Here is a 26,388-nt window from a genome sequence, read left to right on the forward strand (position 1 = left end):
TCTTAGGTCCCATCCTGACTTTGTGATCAAACCTGCTGATAAGGATGATGCTGTTATTATCTGGCATACTGACCTCTACCTCGCAGAGCTGAGTGCCAACTCTCAGACACTTCCTCCTATCTTCCCCTGGATCATGGCCCCACCACTGAGCATCAGCCATTGTTTCAAGGACTGTCAGTGACCTCATCGCCTCTGGAGTTCTTCCCTCTATAGCTTCAAACCTCAATTTCCAACTCTGCACAGCCACTTCTACCTTCTTCTGTAAACCCATCGAATCAGCCTGTTTTTGCCCCACAAAACTTATTTTCTTCCTATCACGATTCCATCCTCTTTCTCCTTGCCCAGTTTCTTCCCACATGCATTCGTGATTCCTCGAATAAGGAACATAGGAGCAGGAGTAGGCTATCTGGCCCCTTTAGCCTGCTGTGCCATTCAATAAGATCATGGCTGATCTTTACATGGACTCAGTTCCACTTACCTGCCTGCTCACCACAACTCTTAGTTCCTTTACTGTTCAAAAAATTATCTATCTTTGCCTTAAAAAGTTTCCAATGAGGTAGTCTCAACTGCCTCATTAGGCAGGGCATTCCAGATTCACTACTTTGTGTGAAGAAGTTCCTCTTCAACTCAGTCCTAAATCTGTTCCCCTTTATTTTAAGACCATGCCCCCTAATTCTAATTTCACCTGCCAGTGGAAACAACTCCCCAGTTTCTACCTTATCTATTCCCTTCATAATCTTACACATTTCTATAAGATCTCCCCTCATTCTTCTGAATTCCAATGAGTATAGCCCCAATCTACTCAGTCTCTCCTCATAAGCCAACCCTCTCAACTCCAGAATCAACCTAGTGAATCTTCTCTGCATCCCCTCCAATGCTAGTATATCCCTTCTCAAGTAAGGAGGCCAAAACTGTACACAGTACTCCAGGTGTGGCCTCACCAGCACCTTATACAGCTGCAACATAACCTCTCTGTTTTCAAACTCCATCCCTCTAGCAATGAAGGACAAAATTCCATTTGCTGCCTCAACTACTTGCTGCACCTACAAACCAACTACTTGTGATTCTTGCACAAGGACACCTTGGTGTCCTACATCATATCACCAATTTCTAGTTCCCCGGCTCTAACATCACTCTGGATTTCCAATCTATACCATTTCCACCTGGAGAGTCTCAGGACTCTCTGCTTCTTCCTTCAGCAGAGGCTCGAACAATTCCATCCACCGCCACCTCTCCACCTGGCTGAACGTGTTCTGTCACTCAGTAATTTCTCTATCAACTTGCCTCACTTCCTGCAAAGAGGTGGTGTGGCTATGGGTACCCGTGTTGGCCACAGCTGTGTCTGTCTTTTTGTGGGGTGTGGGGAACATTCCTTGTTCCTGTCCTCCTCAGTCCCAAGACACTCAACCACCACCCCCACCATTTTCAGTTGCTATTTCTAACTTCTATTTATATTCCGCCTTTAACTTATATTTTCTTCATTCACGGGATGACAGTGTCATTGGCAAGATGACCATCTGTCACCCATCCCTAAAAAGGTGGTGAGCCACAAATGGATGCAAATAGGAAAGTAAAGAGCTCTTGATTCAAATATCCAGGGCCCTGGTGAGACCCAGAGCTAGAGAGAAGTGTGTTCAGCTGCACATTTAAGACAGAGGGTGACAGATTTTTGGGTACCAAGGAGATTATGGAGATTATGCAGGAAGATGGAATTGAGGTGGACTACCAGCTATGACCGTGCTGAATAATGGAGATGGCTCAAAGAGCCAAATGGCCCACTGCAGCCCCAATGTCTTAGGTTATGTTGTTAATAGGCTTAATTCTAACTAGAAAACAATGAGAAGTGTCCAAAATGCTAGCTGAAGCATTACAAAGCTTCCACCCACCGTGGAAGCAGTCAGACCGTGGTATCTCCCACCAAAAATTTCAGAAAAATCCTTCACTTTGAACAGAACAAGTAAAGAAATACCGCACCCACATCAATTTAAAACGTCTGCTAAACGTCAAGGCACTAGCTAATCGGCAAACCTTCATTCATATAGTGTTATCAATATAGAAAAACTTCCAAGAGGCAAATGTATATTCAAATATATCCCATCATATGTTTGAATTCAGTTTCTTTACCCCCTGATATCTGGTGGGTAAAATGACTAATCGGGAAACCACTGTGCTGCATCGAAGCAGGTTAGCTCTGTTCTGAGAATGAGGTTGGTAATTAATCACATACCACGCATAGACTGACTTAGCCAATCAAACATCTTCTGTCTCAAGGCAAAAACGCTTTTTGAGTTTGTCACAGAAACTGGCTGAACGAGCTTCAGTTCAATATATCATCTCAAGAAAAGAGTTAGTGTCACTGCAACACTCCTTCGGGGCTGCACAGAAGTGTCAGCTTTGCTCACACACTGAAAATCCTCGGAGCCCAAAGCCTTCAGGCTCAGGAGTTAAGAATGCCACCAAGGGAAGCCATCAGACATGTTTGACCTCACTGGGAGCAACTCGCTTAGCCAGACAGAGTTGTTTGCTTCACAGATTGTGATGCAGCACAAATAATCTTGTACTAAATCCAGCTTCTGGTCACCTTCCTGGTCATTGTGTTCCATATGCATTAACTCCTGTAATGCATATGGAACACAATGAGAAGGAAGGTGATCAGAAGCTGGATTTAATTCCTTACCCTCATTCTACACGTCCAAAACACCACTGTCCCATATCAACTTACTCATTATCGATAGGCCACTGATCGACATTCCAATGGTGATATCAGCATTTTCAAAAAAGGAAGCATCAAAAAAAAGCCACAGCTTCCCCTCCCCACTTTAATCAATTGCAGTGCACCTTTTGATGTGGAAAATATTCCAATGCATCACCCAGGAAGACAAACACAGCCGTCGTGGAGATGACTAAAGCAGGGAAGTCACAGAGATGAAATCTGAGCAGGGTTTTTAAAAGAAGGGAAAATTTACAAGATTAGGTATGTGGGGATGTTTAGGGATTCTAGATATTACGGTCACAGTAGTTTGGTTCACTGGAAAGGTGACAATGCCCAGAGGCACAAGATAGAAAGTCACCTGGAGGTGGGGATGGAGAAGGCTATTGAGATGGGGGAAACCAAGTCATGGAGACTTGCAAATGATGCCAAGAATTCAAAGTACTGCGGCACTCTGAAATACACGGAAGGTCAGCACAAGGATGATGAGTAAGTTGATATGGGACAGTGGTGTTTTGGACGTGTAGAATGAGGGTGAGGAGTTAAGTGAAGCATTACAGGAGTCAATACATATGGAACACAATTATCTACAAGGCACCCACCACCCTGACTCTGAACTTCCAGTATCTCAGGTCTAACACCTGGAACTCCCTAACAGCACCATGGGTATACCTACAGCAGATGGACTGCAACAGTTCCAGAAGAGATGGGAAGACCACCAGCTTTTCAGGAGCAATTAGAAATTGACACTAACTGCTGGCCTTGTTGATATTCCAAAAATTAATTTTAAAAATAGTCTGGAGATTAACAATCGATTTTAGACTATGGCCAAATTAAGTGTCTGCCTTTAGCCCCATCGCAGGAATTCTTCCCAGTCTTACCACAAAGCTCCAATCAATGACTTATCATTCGCATGAGGTACAGTGATTAGCTCAACACATCGTTGTGCTCAAGGGACAAGAATAAACATTGCAGCCATACTCTGCAGTAATCATTTAAAGCAAATAGCAGTCGGTGCTAAATATAAGCATTGGGACTATCCACAAAACCAAAGTTGCAATTCAGATTTCTCTGACATGTCAGGGCCAAGGCAGTTCAGAGAGCAAGAGTCAGAAACATGCACTTATAAATACCTCGGGTGTGTCCAGTCCCTGGGTTATATCAAATTACCTCTTAACAAAAATATTAGAATTCAGTGCCACTGTAGGCTTGGAAATAAGGTACAGTTTGTACTTCTGCTAGCCTACATGTGTATCCCTCAGTGGAAAACAATAAAGGGAGAAGGATCACAAGGTTGGAGCATTTAGCCACTGCTTGCCGTTTAAACTGACAAATGAGGAATGAATATCTGAGTAGCCAAAGCTCTGGTGGAAAAGTACCTTGGCCACAGCAGATTTCTTCAGGAAAGGAGAAGAGAAAATTGGAGAGGGGAAGATGGGGAATTCCTTGGGTGGACTGTGATATCAGCAGTAGATAGATGGCTAGCTGCAGTTAAACACATCCATAAAGAAGTTATAAACCAGCAGTTCACTGAGAATTTGTTTATCTATCATGTGCTGGGAAATTCCAGGGCTATTGCTGCATTCTGGAGTTACTGAAACTGACACATCGTGTCAAGACAAACATTATCATCTACCTCAAGAACAATGCTGACGTTGTTTGCCTACTTATTCCTTTTTTAAGCACTGATCACGAGCTACAAGCAAACTGCCTCAATGATTAAATTCAGCTGCTTGACTAATCTGTATGTTGCAGTGGTGGCAATGGGTTAGTGCGCACGGGAGAGAATATTAAAGTTGGCGGGTGTTTCGGGGGGCGGGGGGTAGATTCCTTGAGGCAAATACATGACTTGACAACACTTGAGACCTTGTGAAATTCTACATCTATGCCATCTGGCATAATTTGTTACACACAATTCACAATTTAGTGACAAATGTGCCAAAGGCAGTAGATGTGCCAGTTTGAGTGTTAACTAATGATCTGCTCTCACCACGTAGTGTGGGGTTGGAAATGCATGCTTGAAAAGATGAAATCTCAAGCTCAGACACAGTAGTCTGTCTGTGGGATTCAAACAAAGCTTTGGAACTGAAAATTCCAAGCTTTATCCGAGAACAAATAAGCAGTAACTGAAAATAATGGTGGAAGTGGAAGGAGCAGGGGAATATCCACCTTCCTATTAAAATTTAGTTGCACATGGCCTTTTAAATTCTTTTTGTACATTATTAATCACAGAGTGAGGATTGTGTTCTACCTCTCTGTTTGCTCTGAGTCCACTCACCTGTACAGCGTAGTGGGAACACTGGGGCTAGGTGGGGGTGGGAGAAGACAGAGAACACGACACAGAGAAGTTGACATTAACTCCAGTGCAGAAGGCAGGTTCAGTTTTGCCAAATTTTCAAGCTGGAACAACCCCAACATTGGGCAACAGCATAGTTCAGGTTCTGACCTAAAGCTAAACCTGATTTGATTTATTACTGCCACATCTATTAGTACACAGTGAAAAGTATTGTTTCTTACACACACAAATGCACACATTGTTGCCTGCACAAATCAGGATGGGGGCAGAATTTCTAATTTTTTTTCATGTTTTGACTTGGGGATTAAGGTTAAAGTTTATTTATTAGTGTCACAAGTAGGCTTACATTAACACTGTAATGAAGTTACTATGAAAATCCCCTAGTCGTCACACTCTGGCACTTGTTCAGCTACACTGAAGGAGAATTTAGTACGGCCAATGCACCCTAACCAGCATGTCTTTCGGACTGTGGGAGGAAACTGGAGCACCCGGAGGAAACCCATGCAGACACGGGGAGAATGTGCAAACTCCACACAGGCAGTGACCCAAGCTGGGGATTGAACACAGGTTCCTGGCGTTGAGAGGCAGCAGTGCTAACCACTGTGCCCTAAAATTATTCCTCAAGTGAGGGTACAGCGTCAATGACAGCCCTTTTCCAAACTTGCGGGGTTACTAAATCAAAGGCGAGTAAAGCTCAGCTGCTGCTATTTGGACTCCCGTGCATTTAATGGTCACTGTGCTTACTATGACAAACTGATGCAATAATGCAATCGCGTGCACCACAGGTAATTATAACAAGGGAATTTTTGCCCTTCTATAAATAGGGGAAGCTCAATAAACATAATAAGTTATTTCCTCATTAGCTGCAGCTGGAAGCAAACACGTTAAGTACCCGACATGTGACAACGGGTAGTATTGAGGCAGACGTTCTTGCCATCTTCTTTTCACTTTCACCTGCAATTTTTCCACTCATAGCAGCAACAGGAGCAGAAACGTGTTTTAAAATGCACACAAGCTAGCAATGAGACACCAACACATGGATTCAGGCGCAAAATGCTGTTCTAATTCCCTCCCTCATGTATGCTCTGGATTTTGTCCTCATGGACTTGAAGTCTCACTGGCCACACATTTCACTTTGTTACTGGCACCCCATACAAAACTTTATTAAGCACTGGTTAGAAGTCAGATGAGACTGTGTCCAATTCTCAGCAGGTAGAATGTACAAAGCCCTGGAAAGGTATAAAGGAGGCTCACCAACATGAGAGCAGGAATCAGGAACTTCACTAAATGCTGCAGAGATGGAGAAGCTGGGAATGTTCTCCTTAAAGCAGAGAAGGTTAAGAGGAGGTTTTATAGAGGTGTTCAAAATTATGAGGGGTTTTGATTGAGCAAATTGGGAGAAACATAGAATCTTAAAGTACAGGAGGCCATTTGGCTCATCGAGTCTGCACTGACCACAATCCCACCCAGGCCCTATCCCTATTGCCCCATGCATTTACCCTAGCTAGTTCCCCTGACACGAAGGGTTAATTTAGCATGGACAATCCACCTAACCCGCATATCTTTGGAGTTTGGGAGGATACCAGAGCACCCAGAGGAAACCCACGCAGACAGAGAGAGAACATGCAGACTCCACACACACACACACACACACACACACACACACACACACACACACACACACACACACACACACACACACACACACACACACAGCGACCCAAGCCAGAATTGAACCCAGGTCTCTGGTGCTGTGAGGCAGCAGTGCTAACCACTGTGCAGCCCTCAAAACTGCCCAGAGGCTTATAGGCCCCCAGCTACCACAGTCCCTACATGGTTTCTAGATGCCTTCTGCCTAAGAGAGGACTCTATCTGCTGGGGTGATTATTCAGTCTCCGTCGAAATTGGTCCCCTCAAGCCATGGTGACCCTCCCCTGCTTGTGTTGCCCTTAAAGGGATAGTTCCTTCCTTCCACCCACCCCCTGCCTCCCCCCCTCCCCCAACGAAGATTGTCCCACACTGCTTTGTGCACTTAAAGAGCCCCCCCTGCCCTGATGCTGGCTCTCCCATTCCCCCCTCTTTACTATTTCCTCTGACCAACAGGTTAGTCATCAGAAGCGGTAGATTTGGAATATTAGAAAAAGAGCTGGAGGGGAAATTGAAGAGATATTTCTTCACAATAAGGGTAGTTACGATCCAGAAAGCACTGCCCAGAAGCAGATTCCAATGGAACTTCTAAAAGGGTGTGGACATTTAGAGAGTTATTCTGAAGGTTTCTGAGGGAAAAGGCTAGGGCATGGAACTCAATAGGACAGTTCTTTCAGAGATAACACGGACATGAGTGATTGACTTTCTTTTATGCAAGATCTAACTTTTAAATCCACTTATTCCTGTATATGCCAGAATTCTGGTGTTAGTTTAGGTTCTGGTTTAAGGCTTTATCCATTGAAATATCAGCACTGGCAGCCCTTTCTAAACCTGCAGGCACAAGAACGGTAAACAGCACAGACCATTATGGGATATAAGCACATGCAGGTCAGAAGCGGCTGAGCTTCGATATTCACACATTGTCAGGGTTCTGAGATTCGATCTGATCCATGGTAGCAACTCAGAGTCCTATATGGAGCACTGAGAGAGGAAACTATCTCCAGTAAGCTGCCTGCACTTGATGCGGGATGGCACAGTGGCTAGCATTGCTGTCTCACAGCATCAGGTATCCAGGTCCAATTCCGGTCTCGGGTCACTGTCTGCATGGAGTTTGCACATTCTCCTCACGTGGGAGTAAATGCACACAGACACTCCAAAGATGTGTAGGTGAGGTGGATTGGCCATGGTGAATGCCCAGGGTTGCACGGTTGGGTCGAGGGATTGGGCATAGGTGGGGTGCTTTTTCAGAGAGTCAGTCCAGACTTGATAGGCTGAATGGCGCTGTAGAGATTCTAATAAGCCCTGGTCTGAAGCTACTTTTAAAATATGTCCAGGAAAGGATGATTGCCTTGAAGAATGAAAAGGCTGGAATTCAGACAAATGAATATTTATTCCTCATCATTAAATGGATTATCCAGACTATTATTTCTTAACTGAATGCGGGATCTTCATGTAACCAATCTGACTTCCCCTATACAAGTAGTGATTCACATTTCAAAAGTCCTTACTGGGTACGCTTTGGAACATTCTTGGTACTAATGACAAAGGCTCTCTCAGACTAGGAGGACTAAAAGAAGGAAGCAGAAGCTTCGAACATCATGTACAAAACATTAAATAAATTGTCATAATCATAATATTGTTTCTGTTGGTTTTAATTACTCCCACCAAATCCAGTTTGGGTGTATTCACTGGATCTTAGTATCAGAAGTGATCTTATTGATAAGCAGAATATGGAGGGGGTTTGACAGAGTGGATGCTGGCATGATGTTTCCCCTCATGGAGGGACCAGAACAGGGAACACAGATTAAAATAAGAGCCCCCCCCCCCCCCACCCACCCACCCACCCACCCACCACCATGTAAGACAGGAGATTAAGTATTTTTCTCTCTGAGGGTTGAGAGTCTGCGGAACATTCTTCCATTGAGAATGGTTGAGGCAGGGACATTGACTATATTTAAGGCCAAGGCAGATAACATTCTTAACTAAGGAAGGAATCGAAGAGTACTGGGGAGATAGGCACAGTGGTCATCACTGCTGCCTCACAGAGCCAGGGTCCCAGTCCCTGTGGAGTTGCACACTCTCCCCGTGTTTGTGTGGATTCCTTTTGGATGCTCTGGTTTCCTCCCACAGTCCAAAGGTGTGCGGGTAAGGTTGATTGGCCATGCTAAATTGACCCTAGTATCAGGGTGATTAGCAGGATAAATGCTTGGGGTTGCGAGAATAGTGGTGGGATTGTTGTCGGTAGACTTGATGGGCCGAATGGCATCCTTCTGTACTGTAGGGATTCTATGATAATGGTTTTGAGGCCACAACCATATCAGTCATGATCTTACTGAATGGTGGAGCAGGCTTGAGGGGCTGAATGACCATGTCCTGCTCCTAGTTTGGATGTTCAATTATTTTCATTATGAAATAGTCGGTCTTTCTTGGCAATGACTACAGAAAGCCAACGTCAGGTTGAGTTCCCATGTTGCTCCAAATTATTAGACCAAAGATGTACAGGTTAGGTGGATTGAACATGCTAAATTTTCCCTTAGTGTCAGGGGGATTAGCAGGTTAAATACACGGGGACATTCGGGATAGGGTCCAGGTGGAATTGAGGTCAGTGCAGATTCGATGGGCTGGGTGGCTTCTTTTTGCACTGTAGGATTCTATGATCAGGTACTGAGATTTGTAGATTCTGGGGAATAGGAAGCCCTGCTGAATGGCAAAATGGAAGACGATGGGTCATTATAAAACAGGAAAACATCATAGGATCCCTACAGTGCAGAAGGAGGCCATTTGGCCCATCATGTCTGCACAGACTCTGACAGAGTATCATACCCAGGACCTCTCCACTGTCCTATGCCCGTAACCCTGTGCATTTACTATGGCTAATCCATCTAAATTACACATCTTTGGACACTAAGGGCAATTGAGCATAGTCAATCCACCTAACCTGCACATCTTTGGAGTGTGGGAGGAAACCGGAGCACCCAGAGGAAACCCACGTAGACACAGGGAGAAAGGGCAAACTCCACACAGTAACCCGAGGCTGGAATCGAACCTGGGTCTCTTGCGCTGTGAAGCAGCTGTGCTAACCATCATGCAGTCAGGAGATATTGTAAGAAGCCTCACAACACCAGGTTAAAGTCCAAAAGGTTTATCTGAAATCACGAGCTTTCAGGTATCCACTCACCTGATGAAGGAGAGACACTCCGAAAGCTTGTGATTCCAATTAAACCTGTTGGACTTTCGCCTGGTGTTGAGAGAGTTCTTACAGTGTTTACCCCAGTCCAATGCCTATGTCTCCACATTAGGAGATATGATAGAGAGCTGGTGACAAAGGAGGTATGTGCGCCAAATAGAAACAAAGTCCAGATGTTGATTGCTATCAATATTCCTTTGAACATCGCAAAGTCTTTCACGTCCTCCCATCCATTGACTCTGTCTACACTTCCTGCTGCCTCAGCAAAGCAGCCAGCATAATTAAAGACGCCATTAACCCTGGACATTCTCGCTTCCACCTTCTCCTTTCGGGAAAAAGATACAGATGTCTGAGGTCACGTACCAACTGACTCAAGAACAGCTTCTTCTCTGCTGCTGTCAGACTTTTGAATGGATCTACCTCGCATTAAATTGATCTTTCTCTACACCCTAGCTGTGACTGTAACACGACATTCTGCACTCTCCTTTCCTTCTCTATGAACAGTATGCTTTGTATAGCGCACAAGAAACAATACTTTTCACTGTATGTTAATACATGTGACAATAATAAATCAAATCAAAAACATCCCAACCAAAGAGATTAAGTACAAGTATCTAGGCTGACACTCCAGTACAGTGCCAAGAGAGTGCTACACCATCAGAGAGATACTGGGCGGGATTTTATGGCTTCTTCAGGTAAGACTGGAAATTCTCACCCGAAGTTAATGGAGATTTCTGTTGTTTACAAAAGGTTCAGGAAGCTAGGTAATGCTAGAGATCTAGAAGAGTATACGGCTAGTAGGAAGGAGCTTAAGGAGGAAATTAGGAGAGCCAGAAGGGGTCGTGAGAAGGCCTTGGCAAGCAGGATTAAGGAAAACCCCAAGGCATTCTACAAGTATGTGAAGAGCAAGAGGATAAGACATGAAGGAATAGGACCTATCAAGTCTGACGGCGGGAAAGTTTGTATAGAACCGCTAGAAATAGCGGAGGTCTATTTTGAAGAGCAGGGGAGTTCTTCCCACCGTCCGGCAAATATTTACCCTTCAAACAACATCACTGAAGTAGATTATCTAATCATCATCAGATTGCTAATTGTGGAAATTGGCTGCCAGGTTTCTCACACTGCCACAGTACTAAGCATTACAAACAACTAATGGACTTATTGAGATATACAAGTTTATGAGGAGCATGGACAGAGTGGATAAGGAGCAGCTGTTCCCCTCAGTTGAAGGGTCAGTTATGAGGGGACACAAGTTAAAATTGAGGGGTGGGAGGTTTAGGGAGATGTGAGGAAATATTTTATTTTTACTCAGAGGGTGATGATAGTCTGGAATGCACTGCCTGGGAGGATGGCAGAGGCAGGATGCCTCACATCCTTTCAAAAGTACCTGGATGAGTACTTATCACGTCATAACATTAAAGGCTATGGGCCAAGTGCTGGCAAGTGGGCACATCAGGGCCTCTCATGCATTGGTGCAGACTCGACAGGACAAACGGCCTCTTCAGCACTGTAGGGTTCTAGGTCAGAAACGGTGCTACATAAATGCAACATTTTCTTGCTTTCACATACAATAATAGAAATCAGAGTGCATGTGGAAGCCCCTTGGACCATCATGGGAGCCAATGCTCATTCATCAATCGGATCAATTGAAGAAGGGGTCATAGTTTGAGATCGGGGTAAACCTTTGAGGACTGAGGTGAGCAGAAATTTCTTCACTCAGAGTGATGAATCTGTGGAATTCACTCCCAGAGGAAGTAGGTGAGGTCAAAACATTGTGCGATTTCAGAAAGAAATTAGATATAGCTACACAGAACAGTACAGGCCCTTCGGCCCTCGATGCTGTGTTGAGCTATGTCTGAACTCAAGATCAAACTACCCCACTCCCTATCATTCTGGTGTGCTCCATTACCTATCCAATAACTGCTTGAAAGTTCCTAAAGTGTCCGATTCCACTATCACAGCAGGCAGTGCATTCCTCACCCCAACCACTCAGTGAAGAATCTACCTCGGACATCCCTCCTATATCTCCCACCATGAACCTTAGAGTTATGCCCCCTTGTAATAGCTACATCCACCCGAGAAAACAATCTATCCCCCTCATCATCTTATAAACTTCTATTAAGTCGCCTCTCATCGTCCTCAACTCTAAAGAGAAAAGCCCCAGCTCCTTCAACCTTTCCTCGTAAGACCTACCCTCCAAACCAGGCAGCATCCTGGTAAATCTCCTCTGTGCTCTTTCCAATGCTTCCATATCCTTCTGATGTGAGGTGACCAGAACTGCACACAAATGTGGTCTCACCAAGATCCAGTATAGTTGCAGCATAACTCCATGACTCTTAAACTCAAACCCCCGTTAATAAACGCAAACACACTATAAGCCTCTTTCACAGCTCTATCCACTTGAGTAGCAACCTTCAAAGATCGGCGGATATGAACCCCAACGTCTCTCTGTTCCTCCACATTCCTCAGAACCCTGCCGTTGATCCCGTAATCTGCATTCAAGTTTGTCCTACCAAAATGAATCACCTTGCACTTATCAGGGTTCAACTCCATCTGCCACTTTTCGGTCCAGCTCTGCATCCTATCAATGTCTGGGATCTTTAGCTCTTGGGGCTAAAGGGATCTAGAGCTATGGAAATGAAGGTGGGATCAGGATATTGAATTTGATGATCAGCCATGATTATGATGAATGGCAGAACAGGCTCGAAGGGCCGAGTGGCCTACCCCTGCTTCTACTTTCTATGAGTTTGTCTGTCCAATCTTCGCTCTTTCAAGGACCTTCCTGCCATTTTTCCTACATAGCAACCCTCTAAATCATATTAATCTTAATCATGAAAGTTAACGCAGATACTGTAGTGATGTCCGAGGTTGTATATTTGTAACAATATTTATATGGTGACCCTGATTTTCAATTGTCCCGCCATTAGCAGCTGTGGCCCTCAGCTCTAGAATTCCCTCCCTAAACTTCCCTGCCCCTTCAACTGGCTTCCCTCCTTGAATTTGTCCCCTAAAGCTCAATCAGATCAGGGGTCATAGTTTGAGGATAAGGGGCAAACTAAGGCGAAGAGAAATTTCTTCACCCAGAGGGTGGTGAATTTGTGGAATTCACTACCAGAAAGTAGTTGAGGCCAAAACTACTTAACTTTTGAGTAGGGATCTTATGCAGCAAGGGTGTGAAGGTTGCCATGGAAATATAAGATTATTCCTTCTTCTGTGAGGATGTGTCAAATGAACTGTAAAGTCTCCATCCAACAGGGCTGTGAGGCAAATGGGATATTAGGATCTGGGGTATCTCATCACCCATTTAGCCTGTTCAGGAATAACCACTTTAATACCTACAATAGATATTGGTGTCATGGATGGCAGATCCTTGGCTCACATGCAGGATTTGTAGAAAAAAGATATTTAACAGTCTATGAAAAAGAGCCTCTCCGAATAGCTAGATATGTTTATATAACACCTGTAATGTAGTAAACCATCCCAAGGTGCTTCAAAGGGCCAGAATTAGGCACAATCTGACATGCAGACAAGGAGATAATAGGGCAAGAGGTCCTCGAATGAGCAATGACTGGATAGATAGAAATACAGAAATTAGCAGAGATAGGCCATTTGGCCCTTCGAGCCTGCTCCACCATTCATTATGATCATGGCTGATCATCAAATTCAATATTCTGATCTCACCCGCCTCCCATATTCCTTTAGACCCAAGAGTTCTATCTAATTTCTTCCTGAAATCATACAACGTTTTGGCCTCAACTACTTTATGGTAGTGAATTCCGCACATTCACCAATCCCTGGGTGAAGAAATTTCTCCTCGCCTCAGTTCTAAAAGGTTTACCCCTTATCCTCAAACTATGACCCCTTGTCTGATTGATGAGCTTTAGGGGGCAAATTCAAGGCGGGAAGCCAGTTGAAAGGGCAGGGAAGTTTAGGGAGGAAATTCTAGAGCCGAGGGCCACAACCGCTAATGGCGGGACAATTCAAAATCAGGGTCACCACATAAAGATTATTACAAATATACAACCTCGGACACCACTGCAGTATCTGTGTTAACTTTCATCTTAATTCGGAGCTCCTCGAGACAAGCGATATTGATATCTAATGATTTTAGGCGTCCACCGAATCATAGATACCCTACAGTGCAGAAAGAGGCCATTTGGGCCATCGAGTCTGCACTGACCACAATCCCACCCAGGCCCTACACCTATATCCCTACATATTTACCCACTAATCCCTCTAACCTATGTATCTCAGGACACTAAGGGGCAATTTTAGCATGGTCAATCAACCTAACCTGCACATCTTTGGACTGTGGGAGGAAACCGGAGCACCCGGAGGAAACCCACACAGACACAATGAGAATGTGCAAATTCCACACAGACAGTGACCCAAGCTGGGAATCAAACCCAGGTCCCTGGAATTGTGAAGCAGCAGTGCTAACCACTGTGCCACCCCTCTACGCGGGTTTGATTCCTGACTTCCATGCCAGCATGCAGGGTAAAGCTCCCTCTGCGCAGCCTAATAAAGCACCTACGCTCCACTTTCAATTGCACTGGTGTGACAGTTCTTCGAGCTACTCTTAAGATTGGCAGTGAACGTGAGCTTTGTGCTGTGGACCCAGTGGGGTGTTGGTCTAGGACGGGCCAAAGTCATTTCACGTGGGATCATCTCAGCCACTGGGTTGGATTTGCACCCAGGTTGCAGGGGTGAAAGGAAGGCCCATGTTAACTTCACTAGGTCAGGTAATTAAAAAAAAGCAATTATTTTCCCTAATTCTCTTGCACGCTAGTTCTAAAAATGTTGTTGATTGGAGTTAAGAAGTCTGAAAGACCAGTTGGGGTGTGGCGATAAGAGAGAGCCTCCGGGAATACATCTAACCAGAGCAGAACAGTACAATTTAGGATTTTTATAGAACGCTCCAAAGCACATTATAGGCACTTTTAAAGTTCAGTCTCGGTAGCACAGTGGTTGGCACTTCTGCCTCACAGTGCCAGGGACCCAGGTTCGATTCCCGGCTTGGGTCACTGTCTATGTGGAGTTTGCACGTTCTCCCTGTGTCTGTATGGGTTTCCTCTCAAAGTCCAAAAGACGTATCTTAGGTGCATCATCCATGCTAAATTCTCTCTCGGTGTCAGAGAATGGCAACTAGGGGATTTTTACAGTAACTTCTTTGCAGTGTTAATGTAAACCTACTTCTTGAAATTCATAGAAACACTACAGTGCAGAAGGAAGCTATTTGGCCCATTGAGTCTGCACCCACAACAATCCCACCTAGGCCCTTACCCCAGCACCTCATATTTATACTCCGTTAATCCCTTTAACTCACACATACCAGTGTGAGCAATTTAGCATGGTCAATCAACCTAACCCATACGTTTTTTGGGAGGAAACCAGAACGCCCGAAGGAAACCCATGCAACAGAGGGAGAATGTGCAAACTCCGCAGAGACAGTGACCCGAGCCAAGAATCAAACCCAGGTCTCTGGAGCTGTGAGGCAGCAGTGCTAACCAATGTGCCACCATGTCGCCTGTGACACTAATAAATAAACTTTAAACTGTTATAAAAATCATAGAATCCCTACAGTGCAGAAGGAGGCCCATTGAGCCTGCACCAACAATAATCCCACCCAGGTCCTATCCCTGTAACCCCATGTATTTATCCTGTTAGTCCAACTGCCACTAAGGGGCAATTTAACATGGTTAATCCATCTAACCTGCACATCACTGAACACTAAGGGGCAATTTAGTGTGGCCAATCCACCAAACCCACTCATCTTTGGACTGTCGGAGGGAGCCCACACAGACATGGGAACAGCGTGCAAACTCCACATAGATTGTGAGCGACCTGTGGCCAGAATTGAGCCTGGGTCCCTGGCAATGTGAGCAGTGCTCAACACTGTGCCGCAAGCAATTTATGCACACAAACAATAATGGCCGTATGACCTTTTACTTGACAGAGGAAGAAAACTGTGATGAGGATGCCACGATTGAGGGGGAGGAGGAGGAGGGGGATTCCCTGTCCTTCTCAAAATAGTGCCAAGAAATCAGAGGGCACATGGGAGCTTGGTTTAAAAGCTCATCTGATAGATGGACCCCCTCCCTCTGCACTGGAGGCATTAGCCTCAAATTTTGCACTCAGGTTGTTGAAGTGGGACCTGAACATGTAGGCAACCAAGAGACACTCTTACTTCTTCTTTCAAAAAGCACTATTTTTTTTTAAACATTTGCCTCAGAACGCCTCATTCGAAAGTTGGCATAGTTTGTTGTTGGCATTGGGAGGTTCAGCACGTGCATTCACAGGCGTGTTTCTCCATCCTTATTCAGGGAAGGTGGTGCAGTTAGGTCAACAACTGTACCCACTTCATGGTGGCATTTCTTCCTTTGCCCCCCTTCTGAGGAGAGATACTCACGAGTCAAAGTCTTCGGTGCAGTAGCCGAGCAGGTCTTCCAAGGTGACCGCCCTCTCGGGGGCATGGCCGAGCTCCACCTTCTCGATGCCCCGGGTGATCTGGCCGATGCCGCTCTCCACTCGCCGTTGGGTGGACGGGCAGATGTCAGGCTCAGTGCCTGTGGCCATGTGCCCACCGCCACCCTGGCTCTCTCCAAACTCAAGAGCGCCCTGGTCAACGCCACCCCACTCATCGAACTCCCTGACCTGCAGCTCACTGAGGGAGCCAATGCCACTGTCGTAGAAGTCATCACCCTCCACCCCCAAGGGCTCCCCATGGTTCTCCAAGTTGGCCTTGCCCGCCCAGGGGGCAGCCACTTTGGCGGTGCCCAGCTTGGGCGACCGCTTAGCTCCAACGCTGTTCTGCTGCTGCTGACGCTGCTGCTGGACAACCTCCATCTTCTGCCGAGCTGCCACTTCAAGGGGGAAAAAAAACTCCTCGGCAGATAAATTCTAATGGCACATTTCAACTCTTCAGCGAAATTTATGAGGTAAATGGGCCATGTTTGGTACCGGAGGCAGCGGTTTACATAGGGAGACAAGAGGAAAGTGGTCACCGACGCCGGACAACCGAGCGAAAATGTCCGCCTTGTTTACTCATCCCAGCAGCGGGAAACCCCCCAGCTCGGCCGCCGGCCAATCAGAGCGCGCCTTACTACCAGGTAGCTGCCGGTCCGCCAGTTGTGCGCATGCGCAAACGGCGCACCTGCCGCAATGCTTTCTGGTAGTTGTAGTCTTTTTCTGCAGCAGCAACAACAACAACAACAACAACAACTCCAAGACTTGGCCCTGCTCCAGCACCTCAGGACCTCCAAAGCTTTCTCCTGGCAATGGAACAGATTTGTTTTTTTTAAAGTGCGGTGATTTTGTTGAAATGCAGGGAAGGAAGCAGCCAGTCGACACACGGTAAGATCCCACAAATGGTGATGGCCTTATTGTAGAACAATAGAGTCCCTACAGTGCAGGAGGAGGCCATTTGGCCCATCGAGCCTGCACTGACCACCCAAGCCCTATCCCTGTAAATCCACATATTTACCCCACTGATTCCCCCCGATACCAGGGGACAATTTAGCATGGCCAACCCACTTAACCCGCATATCTTTGGACACTAAAGGACAATTTATCATGGCCAATCCACCTAACCTGCACATCTTGGGACACTAAGGGTCAATTCAGCATGGTCAATCCACGAAACTAAACATCTTTGGATGCTAAGGGGCAATTTAGCATAGCCAGTCCACCTAACCTGCACATCTTTGGACACTATGGGGCAATTTAGCATGGGCACTCCACTTAACCCACACATCTTTGCACACTAAGGAGCAATTTAGCATGGCCAATCCACTAAAATAAACATCTTTGGATGCTAAGGGGCAATTTAGCATGGCCAATCCACCCAACCTGCAGATCTTTGGACACTAAGGAACAATTTAGCATGGCCAATCCACCTAACCTGCACATCATTGGACATGAAGGGGCAATTTAACATAGTCAATCCACCTAATCTGCACATCTTTGGAGTACAGAAGCAAAACCAGGCACCCAGAGAAAATCCACTCAGGCACAGGGAGAATCTGCAAGCTCCACACAGACAGTCACCCAAGGCCGGAATCGAACTCGGGTCCCTGACGCTTTCAGGCCACAATGCTAACCACTGTGCCACCATGCCGCCCATTGATACAGAACCTCAGGACATCTAAAGCACTTCACTGGCAATGAAACACATGCGTTTCAAAGTCCAGTGATTGTTGAAATGCAAGAAACAAAGCAGCCAATAAGTACACAGTAAGATCCCAAAAAGCAACATTTTGTGATAACAACTGACTAATTGGGATATTGGTTGAGGGATACATGTTACCTCATGTTTACCCCAGTCCAACGCCGGCATCTCCACATCATGGATACATGTTAGCCAGGACACCAGGGTCAAAGGTCCTGTTATATCTTCTGGCTCCCAGAAGTTAGAAATAATCACATTTTAGGTTCAAAGTGCTGCAGCTTCATTGTGGCGCAGTGGTTAGTGGCTTAATGGCACAGTCTAATATCACCTTTCTACACCTAGCCCGCACCTGTAGCTTACAGCGCTTCAGATGCAGATAATTCCAGACATCCAACAGCCTCTGCATAAAAAAATTCTTCCACAAGTCCTGTCTATACCTACTGCTCCTTATCTTGAATCTATGTCCAAAAGAGAAAATGCTGGAAAATCCTCACCAGGTCTGGCAGCATCTGTAAGGAGAGAAAAGAGCTGACGTTTCGAGTCCAGATGACCCTTTGTCAAAGCTAAAAAGTGGGAGATATTTATACCACAGGGTGAGGGAATAAAAGATGAGTCATAGCCACAGGAACCAGGGGAAAGGCTGCTAATGGCAGTCCATAGAGAGAATAAAGGGTGTGAATGGCCAAACAGCAGAGAAGGTTTAAGCTGTGATGGATGAAGATGTTGGGGGTGAGGCTGGGGGGAGATAGGACAGAGGTAGAATGTAGAAAAGGGGAAGTGGGGGGAGAAAAGGTAAGGGAAGAGGAATGAATTAGGGAGAAGAGTGGGGAGGGGAAGAAAAATAAAGAAAGACAATAAAGAAATAAAAGGTAGAGAACAGTAAAAAGTTAAATAAACAGAATGAAAACGGAGGGGTGGAGGTGGGGCAGAGCAAATCATCTGAAGTTGTTGAATTCGATGTTGAGACCGGAAGAGTGTAAAGTGCCGAGCTGGAAGATGAGATGCTGTTCCTCCCATTTGCGTTGAGCTTCACTGGAACATTGCAGCAGGCCAAGGACAGACATGTGGGCATGGGAGCAGGATCGTGTGTTAAAATGGCAACAACCGGAAGGTCAGGGTCCTGACTGCGCACAGACCGAAGGTGCTCAGTAAGGTGATCACCCAGTCTACGCTTGGTCTCTCCGATATGGAGGAGGCCACATTGAGAGCAGCGAATGCAATACACCAAATTGAAAGAGGTGCGAGCGAAACACTGCTTAACCTGGAACGTGTGTTTTGGACCTTGGATGGTGAGCATAGAAGATGGTGTTGGGTATAATGGAGGAGTGGACTAGGTTACCCTGGAGAAAATCATCTCTGAGGAATGCTAACAGAGGGAGCGAAGGGGAGATGTGTTTGGTGGTGGCATCACGCTGGAGTTGGCGAAAATGGCAGGGGCTTATGCTTGGCATGCAGAAAATCTATGGTTCTAGAATTCTCTGCCAAAGCAAACAACTTTATCCCATCCACTCTATCTCTTCCCCTCATAATTTTGTACAATTCTATCAAGTCACCCCCTCAGCCTTCTTAGTTCCAAGAAAAATAACCCCAACCACTCCAATCCTCATAGCTACTCTTTTCTAGCCCTGGCAACATTCTCGTAAAACTCCTCTGCACTCTCGCCAGAGTAATTACATCCTTCCTGTACTTATGATGACCAGAACTGCACACAGTACTCCAGTTGTGGCCTCACCAGAACTCAAGAACGGTGGCACAGTGGTTGGCAATGCTGCCTCGCAGCGCAAGGGACCTGGATTTGTTTCCTGGCTTGGGTCACTGCCTGTGCAAAGTTTGCACATTCTCCCCGTGAGTGCATGGGTTTCCTCGGGGTGCTCTGGTTTCCTCCCACAGTCCAAAAGACGTGCCGGTTAGGTACATTGGCCATGTGTGTACCTGAACAGGCACCAGAGTGTGGCAACTAGGGGATTTTCATGTTAACTTCATGTAAACCTATTATGACACTAATAAAATAAACTAATAACAAAGAAGCAATCCCCGGATCACAGTTGGACTGTAGGCCAGGAAGGTTAACATCAATGAGATAGGCTCGAATCAAGGGTCCTACTCATAGAAACATAGAAAATAGGAACAGGAGAAGGCCATTTGGCTCTTTGATCCTGCTGTGCCATTCATTACGATCATGGCTGATCATCCAACTCAATAGCCTCATCCTGCTTTTTCTCCATAACTTGATCCCATTCGCCCCAAGTGCTCTATTCAGCCACCTCTTGAATACATTCAATGTTTTGGCATCAACTAATTCCTGTGGTAATGAATTCCACAGACTCAACACTCTTTGGATGAAGAAATATCTCCTCATCTCCGTCCTAAATGGTCTACCCCGAATCCTTAGACTGTGATCTACTGTTCTGGACTCCCCCACAATCCTCCCTGCATCTACCCTGTCTAGTCCTGTTAGAATTTTATAAGCCTCTATGAAATCCCTCCTCATTTGTCTGAACTCCAGCGAAAACAATCCTACCCTAGTCAATCTCTCCTCATACATCAGTCCCGCCATCCCTGGAATCAGCCTGGCAAACCTTCACTGCACTCCCTCGAGAGCAAGAACATCCTTCCTCACAAAAAGAGACCAAAACTGCACACGGTACTCTAGGTATGGCCTCACCAAGTATAGTTGCAACAACATATCCCTGTTCCTATACTCGAAACCTCTCACAATGAAGGCCAACTTGCCATTTGCCTTCTTTACCACCTGCCCCACCTGTGCGCTTACCTTCAGCAACTGGTGCAAAGGATCGACTGTTCCTTTTCACTTGTGATCAGGAACTGATTTGCATGTTACAGCTGTGGGATTTTTTTTAACCTCTTTACGAGGGGTTGACAACTTCATACAAATGCGAACAAAAGCACTTGGGGTTAATTTCAGGGAGATTAGATTTGCAGAACTATGCAGAGTTATATTTAACTGGCACTGAGATTAGACCACAGTGCAGCGCTGTGCAAAGTTCTGGTCACCACGTCATAAAAACAGGATCTCTCAGATAAAAGCGGATGCTGGAATCTGGAACAGCTCTGACCAAGGGTCATCCAAACTCGAAACATTGGCGCTATTCTCTCTCTCTCCACGAATGCTGTCCAACCTGCTGAGATTTTCCAGCATTTGATTTGATTTACTATTGTCACATGTATTAGTATACAGTGAAAAGCATTGTTTCTTGCGTGCTGTACTGAGGGAACATACCGTTCATAGAGAAGGAAAGGAGAGAGTGCAGAGTGAAATGTTACACTCATAGCTAGGGTTTAAAGAAAGATCAACTTAGTGTGAGATAGGTCTATTCAAAAGTCTGACAGCAGCAGGAAAGGAGCTGTTCTTGAGTCGTTGGTACGTGACCTCAGACTTTTGTATCTTTTTCCCAATGGAAGAAGGTGGAAGAGAGAATGTCCGGGGTGTGTGGGGCCCTTAATTCTGCTGGTTGCTTTGCCGAGGTGTGGGGAAGTGTAGACAGAGTCAATGGATGGGAGGCTGGTTTGTGTGATGGATTGGGCTACATTCATTGAGGAATGTACAGGAAAAGAGATTGACAAGGATTGTAATAGACATGAGAGGTATAGAATTATCAGGGTAGACTGTCCAGGCTGCTCTTTCCATACAGTCATAGAATCTCTACAGTTCAGAAGGAAGGCCATTCGGCCCATTGAGCATGCACCAACCACAATCCCACGCAGGCCCTACCCCCCCTCTACCCAACATATTTATGCTGTTAATCCCTCTGACACTAAAAGGCAAATTATCATGGCCAATCCACCTAACCTGCACATATTTGGAGGAAACCCAAAGCACCCGAAGGAAACCCACGCAGACACGAGGGATTGTGCAACTCTATACGGACAGTGACCCGAGGCCAGAATCGAACTCAGGTCCATTGGGCTGTGAGGGAGCAGTGCTAACCATTGTGCCACTATGCATAAATTCTCCCTCAGTGTACCCGAACAGCACCAGAGTGTTGCAACTAGGGGATTTTCACAGTAACTGCATTGCAGCATTAATGTAAAGCCTACTTGTAACGCGAATAAATAAACTTATAAATAATGATTTTGTGATCATTAGGCTTTAAGTTCCAGATTTTTATTGAATTCAAATTCTACTATCTGCCATGGCAGGATTCAAACCTAGTTGTTCATCCAGGAGAAGAAGCTACTCTTCAATTATAGGCAATAAAATAAAAGTAATCTTCCTTCAATGGTTAAATCAAAGAAAAAGGTTTAATAAATAAACTTCATTACTCCAACAGCTGAGGCCTCACCTTGGGCCATTCCAAGCTTCCCACAATTCCCAACAGATTCCTACTCATAGGGAATCAGCTGGTCAGCTGACCACCACATCATTTTCTCATTGGCTACCCATAGTCTACTGGGTCAGTTGACCTTTACAACTTGTTATCGTAGGTTAAACTATAACAGATCCAATGTTATCCCACATTTCACCTCCCACAGTCTGAAAGATGTGCTGGTTAGTGTGCATTGACCCGAACAGGTGCTGGAATGTGGCGACTAGGGGAATTTCACAGTAACTTCATTGCAGCGTTAATGTAAGCCTTACTTGTAACAAATAAATAAACTTTAACTTTAACATTCCAACACCCGGTCCCCAAGGTGGCATGGTGGCACAGTGGTTAGCACTGCTGCCTCACAGCACCAGGGATCCGGGTTCAATTCCCAGCTTGGGTCACTGTCTGTGCAGAATCTGCTTGTTCTCCCCGTGTCTGCGTGGATTTCCTCTGGTGCCCCAGTTTCCTCCCACAGTCCGAAAGACGTGCTGGTTCGGGTGCATTGTAAGAAATCTCACAACGCCAGGTCAAAGTCCAACAGGTTTATTTGGTAGCAAAGGCCACTATCTTTCAGAGTGCTCGCTGCCCTTTCATCAGGTGAGTAGGAGCCCAGTTCACAAACAGGGCATATAAAGACACAAACTCAATTTACAAATTAATGATTGGAATGCGAGTCTTGACAGGTAATCAAGTCTTAAAAGTACAGATAATGTGAGTGGAGAGAGTAGCACAGGCTAAAGAGATGTGTATTGTCTCCAGACAGAACAGACAGTGAGATTTTGCAAGCCCAGGCAAGTCTTGGGAGTTACAGATAGTGCGACATGAACCCAAGATTCCGGTTGAGGCCGTCCTCATGTGTGCGGAACTTGGCTATCAGTCTCTGCTCAGCGACTCTGCGCTGTCGTGTGTCGTGAAGGCTGCGTTGGAGAACACTTACCCACGGTCGGAGGCCAAATGCCCGTGACCGTAGGGTGCATTGGCTGTACTAAATCCTCCCTCAGTGTAGCCGAACAGGTGCCAGAATGTGGCGGCAAGGGGATTTTCACAGTAGCTTCATTGCAGTGTTAAAGTAAGCCTACTTGTGACACTAACTTTACTATTTTTTTAACCCTGGATTGCTAGTCCAGCGACTATGCCACTGCCTCCCCACTATACCCTATTTCCATGTGTTACTCTCACGCAAACGCCTTGAGTCAAACTAGGGCCTGAGAGGTGGTAAGTGGACACTATGTGGCAGCGAGTTGCTATTTAAAAGTACATCCCCCTTCCCCACCCGCCTCCCCAGCTTCCACCGCCTGTGTCAAAACAGCAAATGATGGACGAGTGGCAGCTCTGTGGGTTGGATTATTTTGGCGGGCTGTGTATGGTTTCTCTTTCCTTTTTTTTTTGCAAGCTCTGCAATTGTCCCGGCGGTTATTGCGTGGGCGCCCTCAGCAGACTCGCTCGAAGTCACACCCACGTAAGTTCAGAAATAAGAAGATCGCAGTGAGGCTGTGCAATTCTTGAGTCAACACGCTCACCATCTCTCAGTGGTTTTATGCAAAGCGGTGCTCTGACTGAGACAAAACATACCCCAAAAAATTGTTGCGGGGGTTGGGGGGGGGGGGGGGGGAGGTGGGGGAGACATGAGATTAAGAGCAGTAAGTGATCTGGCAAGCGCCGCCTGAAAAGCAGGTTGAAGGGGGAACTTTCAAAAGCAGATTGGATTAATCCTTGAAATAGAGAAAAACTGCAAGCTCTTGGGTGGGGGGGGGGAAAGGGCAAGGGACAGAATAGCTCTTTCTGTTAGGGGCTGTTATAGTAGTTTTCTTGTTGTATTTAAAACTGTCAAGTGGCCAAGCAAAGTGCCAGGGCGGTTTCAGATGAATTTTACAATAGCTACAGGCCTCTGAATGAAGCCATTCAGAGTGAAAAATTTAGAAATATAAAGGTAGCTGAAGTCTCAGCTTCGATTGCAAGTAATTAGCATTTACTAATAGACGTGTAGAAGTTATCACAAAATCCTGTAGTGCAGAAGAAGGCCATTCGGCCCATCGGGTCTGCACCGACCACAATCCCACCCGGGCCCTATCCGCATAACCCCACCCTAGTTAATCACCCTGACAGTAAGGGCCAATTTAGCATGGCCAATCCACCTAACTCCTAACATCTTATCTCTATCCAATCACAGTTAAGGTTTCATCATGCATAAATAAGGGCATAATATCCAACTATGCATGTTATATCGTCAAGAAATAATAGCTATATCTCTGACCATTCACTCCCTTCCCAAAGATGGGGGAACCTAAAACTAGAGGGCATTGGTTTAAGGTGAGAGGGGAGAGATATAAAAGTGTCCAGAGGGGTAATTTACTTGACACAGAGGGTGGTGAGTGTCTGAAACGAGCTGCTAGAGGTAGTAGTAGACACGGGTACAATTTTGTCTTTTAAAAAGAATTTAGACAGTTACATGGGTAAGGTGGGTATAGAGGGATATGGGCCAAATGCAGGTAATTGGGACTAGCTTAGGGGTTTAAAAAAAAGGGCAGCCTGGACAAGTTGGGCCTGTCTCTATGCTGTAAAGCTCATCACTCTCTATGACTCTATGACTGAATGGTATCTCAACCTTCCTTTCCATTGCTCCTTGTTCCAATGGACAGAAGTGAGCTGCAGCTGTACAACATTCAACTAGATCGTCTTTGAGCCTTATCTGGATTTTCTTTAATCAAAACCTGTCATTTGCACATAGCTTTCCCTGTGTGACTGAGGTTCATAGCATCCATAGAATCCCTACAGTGCAAAAGGAGCACATTCAGCCCATCAAGCCTGCGCAGACAACAACCCCACCTATCCTCGTAACCCTGCCGATCCCCCTGATATTAAGGGGCAATTTAGCATGGCCAATCCTCCTATCCTGCACATCTTCAGATACTAAGGGACAATTTAGCATAGCCAATTCACCTAACCTACGCATCTTGGGACACTAAGGGGCAATTTAGCACGGCCAATCCACCTAACCAGCACATCTTGGGATACACAGGAACAATTTAGCATGGTCAATCCACCTAAACTGCGCACCTTGGGACATTAAGGAGCAATTTGGACTGGCCAATCCACCTAACCTGCACATCTTGGGATACAAAGGAACAAGTTAGCATGGTCAATCCACCTAAACTGAACATCTTGGGACACTAAGGGGCAATTTAGCGTGGCCAATCCACCCAAACTGCACATCTTTGGACACTAAGGGGTAATTTAGCATGGCCAATCCACCTAAACTGCATATCTTGGGACACTAAGGAACAATTTAGCATAGCCAATCCACCTAACCTACTTTGGACTGTGGGAGGAAACAGGAGCACCCAGAGGAAACCCACAGAGACATGGGGAAAATGTGCAGACAGTGACCCAAGGCTGGAATCGAACCTGGGTCTCTGGCGCTGTGAGGCGGCAGTACTAACCACTGTGCTAACGTGCCCTCCTATATTCAAAGGAATTAAAGATTAGAGAGTGGGGGCTGGTGGATGCACGTGGGAAAAGCCACTATCAGATCAAGCATGATCTCGCTGTATTGCATAGTAGGCCTGAGGGGGCCAAATGGCCTCTTGCTGCACCTACCCTTCATGTGCTGCTATGGGTCTCCCTCTGCGTTCTGCATTGTGATTTGATTGAGTCAAAATCACTAAAAGGTTGAAAAGTTTGAGTTGACAGCAGACAGTAATAGAAACAGATGATCTCGAGTTAAATAACTCCAGCCATGATTCATCACCCTGTGACATTTGAATAAATTTCTACTGAATAATGTCCAAATTGGATATGACTAGGACCAGCTGTCGCATATCCAATCATGGTTATCTCCTGAACTGTGACATAGATGTGAAAACTATTTCCTGTTTTATAGATAAGTTTCAGACAGCCCGTTCCTATTCCTCATGCCCATTTGACATTGAGTTGTGAAATTGTGACAGACTGCATGTCTTGTTCAGTGAAGGGATCATGTTTCTATTGTGCGTGCCTCCTGCCGACTTCCTTGTAGCCATCCCTGCCTCGAGGAGAACTGAGGATCTTGTGCTC

At 45.7% G+C, this 26,388-nt stretch overlaps 1 protein-coding gene across 1 annotated transcript in view; it reads right to left on the reverse strand.

Annotated features, from left to right (window-relative positions):
* The window catches only part of LOC145362172 (NF-kappa-B inhibitor beta-like), a 31,110-nt gene extending 14,207 nt beyond the window's left edge, over window positions 1-16,903 (reverse strand). The window contains exon 1 of the mRNA XM_080218222.1: window positions 16,250-16,903. Within this exon, the coding sequence (XP_080074348.1) occupies window positions 16,250-16,686 (437 nt within the window). The 5' untranslated portion in view covers window positions 16,687-16,903. The remainder of the gene's footprint in view (window positions 1-16,249) is intronic.
* Between the last annotated feature and the right edge of the window lie 9,485 nt (window positions 16,904-26,388).

Source organism: Carcharhinus amblyrhynchos, unplaced genomic scaffold (genome assembly GCF_965287045.1).
Source record: "Carcharhinus amblyrhynchos unplaced genomic scaffold, sCarAmb.v2.hapA scaffold_37, whole genome shotgun sequence".
Classification (NCBI taxonomy): domain Eukaryota; kingdom Metazoa; phylum Chordata; class Chondrichthyes; order Carcharhiniformes; family Carcharhinidae; genus Carcharhinus; species Carcharhinus amblyrhynchos.